Raw genomic sequence first — 14,844 nt, forward strand, 5'->3', positions numbered from 1 at the left:
CTAAACTAATTTTGTTATCAAAACCTTAACCTTGGGGGAGGTTTGTATAATTTTGTAAACTTTAAGGAAGACTAGTGAAATAGTCAGAAATCTCAAGGGAGGTTTCCGAAATTATCCCTAAAATAATACTAGGAGTGAGATTAACAAAAATGGAAACGCAAATATATTGTAGAATACATGCAGTAGATTGTAGAAGGCTAATTCGGCCTATCCATACAACCTAATTTAAAAAAAAAAAAAATTGGTGTGGATACAATTAATTTACCAACATTGGTGGATCCATCCATACAATTGTAACTCAACAACATTAATTAGAACAAACTTACATCTAATTTAATCCATCCATACAATTGTAGAAGGTTTTTTTTCAAGATGAATACAGATCTTATTCCTCACCCTCCCTTTAGATTTTGAATAAATCAATATATTTTTCTTAAATTTCTAAAGTTTTTTTTTTCACAAATAAAAATGAATTTCCTTTTTAGGAATAACTTGATACCATATTCTCTAGATTAATTTTATGGAAAAATATTTTTTTGTTAGTATTTGTTTAGCATGTCAAGAAAAAGGAAATGATATTGACACTCCAAAAAAAAAATTTCCGGACACTCCTCCCTTTCTCATTATTGTTGAAAATGATATAAACACCCATACTCTAGAATCTCTAATAATTTAAATGTCAAAGTTATCCTCAAGGCTAGCTTAATAACTATTTCACCTTATTTTTATAGAGATCTCTATACTATTGACTACAAAGTCTTTATTTTTTTTCCAAAAAATAAACCTCCAACATGATGTTATAAAACTCCACCAAAAAAATAATGAACAGACCAAAATAACAAATAATTCCAAAACACAAAGTCTAGTACTTTACTCAAGAACTACTAAACAATTGATCATCGGTATTAGGAATTCTCCATCATTTGTTGTTGTAAAACAGTATAAGTTTAATTTAAGAGTAGGGAAAATTAAGTGAATTCAAAAGATAAAGTAGGGCAATTTTATCTCCCAAGATATTTTATAGGAATTTTTTTGAGTACTAATATCATTTGCCCAAAAAAAATCATGTTGCATTTTCTATACAAGAACATTTCTATTTCTTGTTATTATCTTCTATTATAATCTTATTGATTATTGGGTCAAATAAACCATGGACAAAATAATAATAAAAAAAAACTGCAAAGCATGGACATTTAAGTAAGTTTGATGCACTAACTGTAGCTTTGAGGTGCCACATTTATTTTAAACTCTTGAGAAAATTAAATTACTCACATCAGGTAATAAATTCTTATTTTGCAATTACATTTTGCACTTGAATTCCAGATTCAAGCATGACTTTAGATTTGGAATCCACTTTTGGCTCACGAATCTTGTAAATAAATTGACACAAATTAAGGGATTTTCTTTTCCATAGTAGATGTAGCATTATCTATGATTTCTCATTTATATATTTATTTATTTTAACTATTTGATAATGTATCCTTTTACAGTGTGAAGGCAACATGGGCTCTGGTGCCTTCCGTTCCTTTGAGAAATTCTCATTTTCCATCATTTTCATTTGGGTAATGCTGTATGACCAATTCTACAGAGGGCTTAAAATTTCAAACAAAAGATATTTTTGGGACAGAAATGCCCATACTTTAGCTGACACCTACGGGCCCATACGATCATTTTGACTTCAATTCCCACTTTGCCAACAACTCTAGAACGTGGAGGGCTTAACTAGTTAACTGATAAAAATTTAAATTTTATTCTAATTGAAGGCTATCAAGGGTTGAAAACGCTTTAATTATAATAACTAGTTTGAAGGGTACACCCGATATGCGTGCAATTAGGGAGCAATTAAAATGAATCAATTTTGTATAAAATTGTCTGTCACATACAAAAAAATTTGTATAAAATTTTAATGACAAAAACTTTGGTTTATGTGATTATAGTAATTTGGTAGTTACAATATGTAGGGTGATTATGAATAGTCATATTGGCAAAATATGATTAAGTGATTAGGGTAAAAATTAATTTTTATAAGGGTAAAATTCAAAATTCAAAAGATGACAAAAAATATTTACATCATCAACCGCTAATGCTCAAGCATTATATATTGGGATAATTTCAGAAACCTCTCCTGAGGTTTCCTACAATTTCACTCGACTCCCTTGAGGTATATATAATTACGGAGACCACTCTTGGTGTGATCAAAAGATAACAATAATGCCCTTTATTAATTGTCAACTCATTGAAAAACTCTATGATCAAATATTAAAGTTCTCTCATCTATTATCAACCAATAATTCAAAATATAGTTTTTCTCATTTAACTATCTATGTTCTTCCTCTTACATCTATTTTTCTTTCAAACTCATTTATTTATTATTATCAATCAAATGTGTACTGTCGCCATTAATAAAATCACCATACACACCAAACCATCAATACTTACCTATGTTGATATCTATTCCAAATTATTACTTTTCCATTATTATTAAATAGTTTCCTTGCGCCCATTTTTGTTTCCAATTTTTGATAGACATTACCAAATTGAAATTGTCAAATGATAAATTGAGTGCTAATTTCATACCAACCTAGATAGAGATGAAGATAGTGGTAGTGATAGAAAATAAAAATTAAGGATAGGAAGTGGAATGGGGACTAAATATAGGTTGTACTATTATGGTTGTCATGAAAAAAAGGGTTCCTAGTGTATATTTAAAACTACATTATGTTTCTATTTTTTAGTTACAATTATTGATATTATTCCCGTAGAGAGAATTTGATTGATTTTGAACTCTGTGCCAATGGAGTATATTAGATATTGATATTAGTAGTGATGACTAAGATTATTTTGTATTAAAAAGGTGGCAACCATGGAATTGAAATTTAGGGATATTGATGAATAGTGTTGTGTATTAAGTAAAATTTGATATTGATATGAGATTGTAGGTAAGTTTTTGAGTATCTAATGTAGCGTTTATAGTTGATACAATGGTCTACATCAGAAATTTTTAGGTAAAAGAAGAACATTAGACAAAAATAAGTGTTTATTTAATGGTGATTTAGATGTTGATGGGGTAGGTAATACTGTAATAGTGATAGCAGGTAAAAATAAAATGAAATAGAGACTGTGAATCATTTTTTTTCCTTTCCATTTTTTGTTGTCAATTATAACTCAAGGGTATTATAGAATTTTTGAGAAAAAGTATAAGAACCTTAGAAAAAGGGAAGTAAGAGAAATATAAACCAAGCAAAAAATGCTACCACTATATTTTACAGATCCATGATTGAAGAGAGCCAGAGACCCTAGTGTTAAACCAACTTACAAAATATCCACCAAAAAAACCTACTGATTAACTAACTACCTACAGAGTAAAGTGCTACACAAAAAATATTAGTGATCATGGAACAGGATATGACTTGTTGTGGCACATGCACTTATAAGCCATGGGACACGTCTCAGCCTCCTCAAGTGAAGCACAAACAAAGCTAACCATAACCAATCTACAGGGGTTACAGGATCCACAGGCATGTGAACAATCAGGTAAACTTGATCCAGCAATTTGCAGGGTGTCAGCTCTCTTGTGCATCATTGGCCTTCTATCCCAGTACTTTTGTGGTGTAACAAATCCTACCGCTTTTCTGCTAGCCACTGTTGCATGGTGGTGCCCATGGCCTGTAATTGAGACACAAAACTCAACACCATTAGCAGAATACCACCATAAAACTGCTACTACCAATCATTAATTGTATGAAGAACTAAGGTATTGAAAATTAGCTGACAAAATTTGTCCCTAAACTAAATTGGCTCTAGCATGCTCCTGCGCTCGCGCTTACACACATACAGATTTGTATAAATTTATAAGAATAAATAATCGACAAAACTTACGTGAACGTAGCTTTCCAATATGCCTAGCATGGAGGGAAAAAGGAAACAAGAGGAAGATAAGAAGCATTGCAGCCATGCAGCTGGCTGAAGAACCCTTCATTTTTTTTCTTTCTTTTTTGTTTTTAGACTCTTATTAAATTGATTGTGCTTGGTTTTCTTGGTACTTGATGAGGAAAGTTATGGAACTTGGTTGGAAGAAAAGAGGAGAAGTGCCGGAAGATTTAAAGGGGGTAGAAGAAGAAAGGTGGTATTGAAGCAAGTCACAGGCAAAAGTGTGGGCTTAAGGAGAGAAATGCAAAAACTCACATGAAGAGAACGGTGCACAAGAAAGGGAGAGGGATTGCACTATATACAGAGGGCTTGAAGCCTGTGAACTAAATTTGCATTTTGCTAATTCACACTTTTGGACAGTGATGCTAATAATGAACAAGAATTTCTACTCATGCTATTACGTGAGAATTTTTAATGCATATGTGTCTAGTGAATTTTCACGAACTCAAAATCTGAGAGTCTCAAGTAAATGTTGAAAAGTTAAATTTTTACCTGTATAGGGTCTAATTATGTGACTGCCATTACTGTTACACTGTCTACTGTGTTACGTCTCATGAACGTGGGACCTTTTCATTATATTTAGTAGTGTTTCGTTCCCAAAAAAGAAAAGAAGCTCAGAAAGCTCTTTCATGGCATGTGAAATATTTATTATGGAAATTTTGCAATTAATAGACTCATTAATTCATCTAGGGGAATTTGAACTTGAAGCAGGAATGCAAGATCTTCTTCTTGTTGGTGTATTTATGTCCTTTTGTCTGGCGGGCTTTCTTCTGGTTTTAAATTTTGTTGTGCCTTTATGTTCTGGACAAGAAAGTGAAAACTCAGTGGAAAACTGAGTGGTAGCAGTAATGTTGCACTATGGATCTGGGACAATATTTTTGAGCAATTAAGTCATACCCTTTGTTTCTTTGTCACCATGCCCCAATCTCCATATGCTTCGCTTCTCCACAGAAAGGCAAAGGAGTATGAAATGAAAGCAAAGAAATAAGAAGAAAACATCAAAGGCCAAGCTTCAAGGCTTATCTTCAATGCCCATTGCCAACACAAATCGGCTCAGTTTATAAGGACATGTTACTTCCTTACAAAAGGTCATATGTTCGAATCTTACTATCGATATGAAAACTATGTCGGTAGACTATCTATAAAAATCCTTATAAGCGACTTATGGTCTCGAGAACATGCTCTGACCCGTAGCGGTGGCCGGACCTGAACTTACCTAAACTTTTTTCTGACAAAAAAAAAAAAAAAGAAATCTTGAATGCTCATTGATACAAGTACAATTGAAAGACAATTGTTGTAAACTTTTATTTATTTCTTTATTGTTGAGTTATGGCTGAATGTTTCCATGAGCAATTCTGTTTGTGGCTTTAGACTTCTTGCACTTTAATTTTAGGAAAGGGCTTGAAAGTGTATTAATTCATCGCTTTGACGTATTTGTCGGGGCCCAAATTCTGTTGCTCATTGACATCAAGATTATAAGATATGGGCTTTTGAGTTTTGCCTTCTGGACAAAAAACAGGCCCTAGTTGTTAACAAAAAGAATCCAATGGGCGTTAATTTAAACTGAAGCCCTCCAGCTGACTTCGGTGGGCCTATTGTGGTTCGTCCAGATTAATTTTCTTTCAGGGTAGTCTAGATTAACTTAATTTCGATAACATCTTTTATTTGTTTTAATCTTCTTTTCTAATCGCTTTAATTTGTTTTTCATGTTTGATGTCCTTTTAGATTATTATAATTGGAAGGGATTATTGAAGACAAGAAAATCTGTTTGATGAGGTAACAATCGGTTTGGCCAGCGGATGCCTAAATGGAGGACGACGCTGGTTAAGAGGGTTTCAAGTGTTAATGTTTTTGAAAAAGTGTTATGCTAGTTTGGAAAAGAGCTTATTTAAATACATTATTAAGTACAATAATTATGATTGGACAAGATAGAAAAATCCTACAACTATCATAGGAAACCTAGTGGGCTAAATCCTTTTTCTCCACAAAGTTCACATCAAGACCTTATCTAAGCAAAGAGGATAAGCATTTCCAGGAAATTGTTCCTTCCAAGGAAATGAATCAGCCAAACATCACATATGTCAAGAGATTGCTTCAACTGACATTGACTACAGCTTCTAGACAAAAGAAACAGGTTTAATATTGCTAGTCAAAGGTCAAATTTTGGCCATCTTTGAATATCTTCATATTCATTTAGTCACGTTTGCCTCTTATGCTGGCATTTACGTATTTGTCCATTTCTTAGCGAGGTTGGTATATTGTACATGATTAACTTACCAAAAACTGCCTTCCCATTATGCAAACCGCATATGGTTGAATAATTGACCCTTCCTATTCACAAATTCTCACATAATTCCATGGCTAAAATTTAATTCGGCCGCCATGAATGGAAACAAATACTACCATGGTCAAAATTTTGCATTTTATACACATTTAAAATTTAAATTTTAGCCTGATTTCATTGATTAATACGCAAAGCTGCATGTCTATTCTTCATATGTAAGCTAGTAGAGTTTCATTTGTACATGACTAGATGTTATAATTCTGTACATAGCTAGCAAGCCAAGCAAGGCCAGCCTGCCATGGATACAGCACTGGTGCGGAGCACCACTTTGCGGTTGAGCCACCGTCGCGCCCACGGCTACGAGCCCTTGAATCAAGCTAGTGATCATGCTTGGAGAAGAAAGGATGGTGATAATGGTAGCCAGAGAACATTTTCTAGGCCAAGGAGGAGTGACAAGGAGCAGTATAGCCCTTATAGCATGGCGGATTCTTTTGGCCAGAGAGCATTTCCTAGGCCAAGGAGTCAAAAGCAGCAGCACAGGCAGAGTCCTGTGATGATGAACTATTCTTTTAGTTATAGACGTAAAAGGGCTAGGCAAAGGCAGATTTTTCTCCGAACATACAAGTTGGGATCCATGGATTCTTCACGCAAATCTGGGGTGCGGAAGCTGAAGAAGTTTGTAGTCAAGGTGAAAACGGTTGTAGTTTCGGTATTGTCGTTCATGCGAGCTGATACTCTGAAATCTTGCAATTCTGGATCGGCCATTTGTGCATCCTCTCCTTCAAGAATTGCAAGGTTTTGTTGAAGTTTCATTAATCAACTATTTATTTGGGTGAAAAGACAGAGATGTCCAATTCTCTTTTCCTGTTCATTTTCAAAATTTGCAAGTCAGTTTAGAAGTCCTTTTCCTTTTTTTTTTTTGGTTGCTTTTCTTTGTATTTTTAGGGTTTTTAGGTCATAAGGCCTCAATATGCTTTGGTCTAGTAATGTAGTTCTATTTCCTGTTGGATGGCATGTTGAATCATATTTGGGAAATTGCTTTTGAATCTCCAATTTGGTAGGTTAAGATAGGAGTAGTAGTCAGAAGAAAAGGTTTTAAAAAAAAAATGTTATGGGCTGTAGACCGAATGTTTGTCTTTGACAAGAATATATATCAGGAAGAATAAATTCAAAAGAAACCCTGTAATTGATCAGTATTCCCATTTCCTGTTGCATGGATTTAGAGAAGACCTTGTGATGAAAATGCTCCAAAAAAAAAAAAAAGGCTGGATAAGCAAAATCATCGTTTCTTGTAGATTTGGTCAAGATCATCTGAGGAATTTATGAATGAGTAAAGTTTAACTGATAAGAGGCGGCGCAAGAAATGCCAAATGTTGTTGATCAATCTCTCTAAAAATAGCCAAACTAATGTAGCATAGTGCATTGATCTCGGGTTATCCGTCTTCATGTCTTCTTTTGGACATTAAGGGGTCTAGACAAAAGCATGAGAGGAAAAACAAGAGCCTTTCTTTCTCTCAGTGCTTTTGGTGGTTCTCCGAATTTGATGGATTTGGCTCCAAGAAGCCTACACGCTGCCTGGTTGATGCCATATCATCCTCCACAATGAATGCACCTCCACCACCGCCTGCCTATGTCATGTTGGACGGTCAGGGAAAGAAAAATGGCAACTACGGCCCGCCTCCTTCTGGTCGCCGAAATGTACCCCGGTATAACTCCGACTACTACCCAAAAAAATCAGGTGGAAGTAGTTGCCTGAGGTGCATTTGCTGTTGCTATTGCATTCTCTTCCTCCTGATCTTCATCGTCTCCGTCCTGGCTTTCTATTTCTACACTGTTTACGAACCTAAGGTGCCTTCCTACAAAGTTCAAAGCCTGGATGTCAAATCCTTTGATCTCCTGCCTGATTTCAGCCTCAACACTGTGTTTTTGGTAACTGTGGAAGCCGACAACATGAACAAAGCCATTGGTTTCACATATGGTCAGGGAAGCTCAGTCCTTGTGGAATACACAGATTCTAGACTTTGCTCGGGATCACTGCCAAATTTTCATCAGGGCCCTCATAATACAACTTTGATCCAAATTGAGTTGAAAGGAAGGAGTGAATTTGGAACAGGTCTTCAACAGGCTCTTCAAGATAGCAAAGAAAAAGGAAGGATTCCATTGCTGGTGCGGATTCAAGTTCCTGTGAGTGTTGTTGTGGGGGAAATTTCCTCCAGGCAATTTCACGTTTTCGTTAATTGTACTTTGGTGGTGGATAATCTAGCTCCGGGCAAGAAAATTGGGATCTTATCAAGCAAATACGATTTTGACCTCACATTATGAGATCTAAGTAAAATGCTTGGTATCATATGGATGATCCTATGTAGTTCTAGAGGTCAAGCACCTTGTTTTCTTGTTTTAGGAAGAGGTTTCAATTCTAACTGCTCCACCCTTTTCTTGTTTCCTGTATCCTGCCCCTGTAACCCTTACCTTCTTAGAAATTCATGAGAACAAATATGTATGTATGCATCTATGCTGGGGCAGCTAATCTTTCTTCTCAAGGAATGTTGGTGGTTGATTAAGAGTTAGTGATTAAGGATCCTCCAGGGCCACTATTCTTGATTTTGTAAATTAAGTATTTACACGAGAGAACAAAAACAACTTCTTTGATTGCTACTTGTAACATGTCATCTCTCAAGAGTGTTATATATAAATATATATATATATTTATTTATAGAGAAAAAGTATGCTTTGATCTCCATCAAAACTGTAGTTCATTTTTGACTTCCAGCTCAGGTTAATAACAGAAAAAAAATTGTTTGATATTCTTCTTTGTAATTTATGCATGCAAAAATAAAGAAATGTTATTGATACTCGTTCATCGAATGGCACCAAATTTTTAAAAGAAGTCCAGTGGTGATTTTCATGAACAAATGCGGGTTTCTTCAAAAACACAATAATGATATGATGCTGATTATATAATGCATTGTGTTATCTTATCTATCTTGCAATTCAAAAGCGACCAATAGGGAACTTGAGCCAGTGTATTTGTTCTCATTTGCTTTGGATTTTACAAAAGCTGATTATTCAAAGCGTCTATATGGTATAATTAAGAGAAGCAAAAGCTACTCTTTGATGGATTTTAAATTTTAATTTTTTTTTACCTATTACAAAATCTATATTCTAAAGACAAAAGCAAACCAAAGGGTCCGAGAGAAATGAGATCCTGATTGAAACCCTTTATGAATTGCTCGTTAACTCCCCAACCACCCAGAGAAATGGCAGCTTTGTCTGAGAGAAATGGCAGATTGGAGGCGTGATAATCTATTTTGTTTTACAGGAAATCCACGTGAATTAAAACATGAAAATTTCAAAGAGTGTCACAATTTTCCTGAGTGAGATGAAACTCTACATACATCGAAACAAGAATTACTGACGTAGAATTGAACATACAAGGGAGAGATTTTATCAGGGAAGTTTTTTTTTTTTTTTTTCTCAAAGCCTCTTTTCTAGTAGTACTTTTGTCACGTCCAAGGGCTTATAGACTAGAAGATTGTAGTATGGAGCCAATCACGTAGGTGTCGACATTTGTTAGACTAATGAATGCTGCCTTGATTTCTCTCTTGACGGCTGATCACAGAATTTTATGCGTTAAAAACAAGTGGCATAGCTTTTTACCCTTCAAGTCCTGAATCGAAGGACGATGGAGTTAGCAGTTATAAATCTTGCAAGAAGCTGCAAAACATTCCATCTTTTTGCCTTCGCTGAAGGCCCTCCAATGGAGGGAGAGGGATTTCTGAGTTCTGATGCATCATGAACAAAATTTCTTCAATTTTCTCTTCCCTCCAATCTCCCTCATATATCCATCAGCATTTAACCAATTCAAGACCAAAGCAGGCATTAGTGATATAAGAACTCAATTTTTTTCTACAGGTTAATATTTCAAAAGGAACTGTTGGTGTTTTGTTTAAGGAGATTTACCGTGTTTTCGAGATTTGGAGGTTCTTGAGAATAGCAAGATAATTGCTTAAAGATCACCGCATCATCATTGAATTCAACATCGGGCTGAAATCAATTATCAGCCATGGCTCGTGGATTATATCCTGCCCCTTCTTCTCTTTTGAGACAAAGTTCTTGTAAACGACAGGTAAAGCACAACGATGATCATCTCAGGGTATATTTGCAGGGTAAAGTTTCAATTGACATTGCATCTGTCAAGGAACAAGTTTATGCGTGGTTTTGTGATCTCTTGTCTGCAATTGGCTCATGTTTGAAACATTCCGGTTTAGCAACTAGTAGCAGAACGGAAAAGAATGTTTTAGTATATTTCACTAAAAGAACTGCCTAAAGAAAAGGATGATACTAGAAGAACAAACACACGGTCGATCTTGTTTATTGGCAAACTTAACAGATAAAATTTCCCTACATCAATTAACCCTGAACTTGGATGTTTGAGTAACTTGTATTTTGCCATGTTCCTAATAGGCAAAAGTAAGCATGAACGTGTCCAAAGTTAACAAGGAAGCAACAGGCCTGGAAGTAGCCAATTCTCGCGGAGGGATAGGAGACTTGATGTTGATGTTTGAACTCAGGAAGAAGATAATAACCTTTAGAGACATTCTTCACCTCCCACCTTGTGCTAATGCTACTGCAATTGCTGAGGTACTATGTCTAAATGCAGCTAAATCAGTAAGGTTTACAATTTGGACTTTGACATAAATTTCTCACTTTTACTTCCCTTTCAGTTGGTCGTGCGAACTTTGGAGGATCTTAAGAAGTTGTATCCCAGTATCCTGCCGAATATCGAAGAAAGCAAAGAAGTTTCATTACAGCAGGTTTATTCAATATTAAGTACCTCAGTATAGATATAATACTTCTTGAAAATACATGAATTCACACGATGAAGGATGTTTGTCCAGGAGATGTCCAATCTTTACGAGGCTCTAAAATCTATAGGAGACGTCTGGGACAACAATCGTATGTTAGTTGCTGACTCTGTGCACTGTGCAGATGGTAGCTCAAATGCTACAAACTCGAAGCAACTTGGTAAGTTCTTTTTCTTTATTATTGAACTGTTTCCATGTTTCAGAGTTGATAAATGACTTTTTTAAAGGAAATTTACAGTTTCTGTGCATGCAAGGTGGACGAGTGATTGAAGAGCTTGACAATATGATTAAAACTGCAAGGCAGAATTTTGATGTCATGCATGAAGATGAGAAAAGCAATAAAGACGTTTTAAGAGAAATGTCTCCAGATATCAAAAACACCTGTTCTTCTCTAGCATCACCCAATTCAGTCCCTACTGGTCTGATGAAACCCAGTGCAGTTGCTGATGCTTCTAACCCTCTCCCCACTTTACTTCAGACAGTGGAAAAATGCATCTCCACGGACATATGTCCTGCGGTGTCATTACAAGGCACTGTTCCTGTTAAAGAGGGGAGGAAGAAGGCGGATGAACAAACAGAGAACTTTAGCAAAGCGAAAAGCACCACTGAAGGATCACCAAGAATAGCAACGAATGAAGTCACAAGTAGTCCCAAGTCTGGAATCAAACCTAAGAGCAATTTGAGTGACATGCTTAACGCAAGAAGGCCAAAAGAAGCAAGCCGGTCTTTATCACTCCCATCCATTCCCACATCTCCAGTACCCCTTGCGGCTCCACCTCCACCTCATCCTCCAACAGTTGGGGTTTCACGGCTAAATGGTACTGCTCCGCCTCCACCTCCTCCTCCAGGATTGGGGGTTCGAAAATTCCCAAGCCTGAAGAGATCAAATTCAAAACTGAGGAGATCAAATCATATGGGAAACTTGTATCGAAATCTCAAAAGAAAACTGGAAGGATCAAATGTTACTGATGCAATATCTAATAAGATAAATCGTCGGGTTGGTGGTCTTACCAGCATAAAACAAGGAATGGCTGCAGCCCTTGCTGAAATGACAAAAAGGTACTTTACAGTGGAAATAACTATTCACCACGGACTGTGTTACAATAGACAAGTAGATATGGCAAATGATGATGCTTCATGGTGCATGATCTCTTTGTTTGGATTTCAGATCAGCATATTTTCATCAGATTGAAGAAGATGTTCACAAGCACTCTGAAATGATCATGAAGCTGAGAGATGACATATGTTCCTTTAAGACAAAAGACATGGCTGAGCTTCAAAAGTTCCGTAGAGATGTAGAGAAACATCTAGAGGAATTGAGTGATGAGACTCAGGTGAGTTATCTCAGATTTTGAGCAGGTTCAGCAAATTCAAAGTTTAGAAGGACATAAAACATGCTTTTGCTTTCACAGGTTTTGGCAAGGTTTGAAGATTTTCCTACAAAGAAGCTGGAATCATTGCGGATAGCCGCTGCATTGCACTCAAAATTGGAAGGAATAGCTTTTACCCTGGAGCATTGGAAAACTGAGCCTCCAGTTGAGATGATGCTCGACAAGGTGGAACGCTATTTCAACAAGGTAAATCTCATGATCTTACGCCTAAATTAACCAATATCAAAGAATGAGATACTGAGAATTATGAACTCTTCAACCAGATTAAAGTAGATATAGAATTATTGGACCGGAGCAAAGATGAAGATTCTAAGCATCTTCGAAGTCATGATATTGTTTTTGACTTCAACATATTGATAAGAATCAAGGAACTTATGGTGGATGTTTCCTCAGCCTGCATGGAGTTGGCACTCAAGGTAACTATTCAAGTATTTGCTACCTACCTCTTTTGCATTTTTTTCACCCTTTCTAGCACCCTACAATTACTATGAACTTCTCACCAGGAACGAAGAGAAGCAACTGAAGGAAAACGAAAAGCACTCACGAAACTGCTATGGAGGGCTTTTCAGCTAGCGTTTCGAGTCTATACCTTCGCTGGGGGACAAGATGAGCGAGCTGACAGTTTGACCAAGGAACTAGGTCGAGTACTACATAGTGATGCGTGATAGTAGTGAAGTCATAGAATCCTCAAACAAGTGCAGTAATCTCTGCATATCTCCTATTGGCAAACGACAGCCTAGAACCATTGTTGTAACATCTCCTGTAGTTTTTGAACTGAAGCGCTGGATTCAGGTGCAATGACATGATGTATCTGGAATCCAAAAAAATTGTACTAACTCATTGAGAATTAGTGTGCATACAAGAAAGTTTTGGTTACTAGCAAAAGCAAGCAAAGACTATTAAGCGTTTTAATAGAGAGCAGTTATCATCTGCTTCTTTCCAACGTCTTAGTTAGTGCTTATCTATCAAACGTAGAAAATATTGTCTACACTTTTGGCTCTAAATATCCTCCTCAATGTTGGCATTCAAGAAATGTAGCTCGGCATCATCTCCAATATCCCTCCTCCCTTGTTGTCAATGCAACATTTCAAGAAGATTCTTGTAGATACAAATTGATTAAGGTCTAACAAAGGTTAATGAGATTCAGGGCTCTGAAACAAAACTTTAAATGTCATCCAATTACTAATATACTAGAAATAGACCAGGTTCCAATTTCATGCTGAAGCAATTGAAAGTGAAAGTCCAGAACTTCCAATGGAGAATAGGACGTCCCTCAGGGATATAGTGCATAACAAAACCATGACAAGCAAATTAAGAAACAGGTTGAGTATATTTATTCTTCTCTATAAGAGGTAAATCATTGCAAGTGCACAATTCAGACTTGCTAATTACACATCCTTATGATTTTACCAAAGAAGCCCAACTGGGGAGAAAAAAAAAAGATTCGATTTTTCTTTTCCCAACAAATCTCTGCTGCTTTTGACCTTTTCTTCTGTTCCTTCCTTATTGGGTTTGACCTGGAAAGGTAAGTAATGTATAAACTAGCTACTACTTGCACAATACATGAAACAAGTGACATATAGGTATATAAATTATCTAGAATTGATTATTATAGTTATCCTTTTTTATAGGTAAATAATAAAGGCTATCTGTCACAATATAGAAAAAGTAATCGGTCGAATGTAACACTTGATACTAATACATAAATACATGATAATGCATAAGTAAATTATAAGGCAAATTCTCAAGTGTCGATGAGAGAACCACTCAGCATATTCCAACTAGTACTAAAAGCCAAGACATGAACATTAGAAGTGTAAAATCGGTACCCATCTCTAATAATATTAGTTTCCTTATGTAATTACTTACATAGTGAGTGATGATTGTTGTTGGTGGTGGTGGTGGTGGTGGTGTGTGTGTATATATATATTTTTTGGTATTAATATAGGGATGTAATTGAGTTGAGTCAAATTCGAATATCGTCATACTTGAGCTCGACTCAATCATCAAAAAGGATACTCTAGCTCGAACAAGTGGCATTACTGGAGTTTGAACTCGAGCTCGATACATCGCTTACAGAACTCGAGTTCGATTCACGTGGGGCTTGAGTCAATGCGAGTCTTACCGAATTCGAGTTATGAAGATTTGGGAATTTCATTTTTTTTTGGACAATTTTTGAGCGAAAAGACATTATCGTCCTTCAAAAAAATTCACATGACCTGAAATATTTTGTAAATTCAACCACTCTTATGGGCACAAGAGTAATTTCATAATAATAATAATATATTAAAGAATTAAAATTTAAAAACTCGATCAGGCTCGAAACCTTCGAGTCTTGCTACTAAATACTCGATCTCGACTTTCTAGGCCTATC

At 35.9% G+C, this 14,844-nt stretch overlaps 2 protein-coding genes across 2 annotated transcripts; both read left to right on the plus strand.

Annotated features, from left to right (window-relative positions):
* Positions 1-6,111: 6,111 nt before the first annotated feature.
* LOC140006618 (NDR1/HIN1-like protein 6) lies at positions 6,112-8,869 on the plus strand. The gene is made up of 2 exons (XM_072048820.1): positions 6,112-6,179; positions 6,485-8,869. Exon 2 carries the CDS (start codon positions 7,817-7,819, stop codon positions 8,534-8,536), a length of 720 nt encoding a protein of 239 aa, XP_071904921.1. The 5' UTR covers positions 6,112-6,179; positions 6,485-7,816; the 3' UTR covers positions 8,537-8,869.
* A 911-nt stretch (positions 8,870-9,780) lies between these two features.
* LOC113687568 (uncharacterized) lies at positions 9,781-13,355 on the plus strand. The gene is made up of 9 exons (XM_072048821.1): positions 9,781-10,340; positions 10,679-10,855; positions 10,939-11,028; positions 11,113-11,239; positions 11,334-12,138; positions 12,248-12,413; positions 12,492-12,656; positions 12,734-12,886; positions 12,974-13,355. The coding sequence occupies exons 1-9, from the start codon at positions 10,278-10,280 to the stop codon at positions 13,133-13,135; spliced, it is 1,908 nt and encodes a 635-aa protein (XP_071904922.1). The 5' UTR covers positions 9,781-10,277; the 3' UTR covers positions 13,136-13,355.
* The last annotated feature ends 1,489 nt before the right edge of the window (positions 13,356-14,844 follow it).

Source organism: Coffea arabica, chromosome 5e (genome assembly GCF_036785885.1).
Source record: "Coffea arabica cultivar ET-39 chromosome 5e, Coffea Arabica ET-39 HiFi, whole genome shotgun sequence".
Taxonomy (NCBI): domain Eukaryota; kingdom Viridiplantae; phylum Streptophyta; class Magnoliopsida; order Gentianales; family Rubiaceae; genus Coffea; species Coffea arabica.

What these genes read in the sequence shown, in the direction of transcription:
- LOC113687568 (XM_072048821.1), top strand. Translation starts at nt 10,278, where the DNA reads ATGGCTCGTGGATTATATCCTGCCCCTTCTTCTCTTTTGAGACAAAGT. An exon ending in CTTGCTGAAATGACAAAAAG is followed by an intron (nt 12,139 to 12,247) that starts GTACTTTACAGT and finishes TTTGGATTTCAG; the next exon opens with ATCAGCATATTTTCATCAGA. An exon ending in AATTGAGTGATGAGACTCAG is followed by an intron (nt 12,414 to 12,491) that starts GTGAGTTATCTC and finishes TTGCTTTCACAG; the next exon opens with GTTTTGGCAAGGTTTGAAGA.
- LOC140006618 (XM_072048820.1), top strand. Translation starts at nt 7,817, where the DNA reads ATGAATGCACCTCCACCACCGCCTGCCTATGTCATGTTGGACGGTCAG.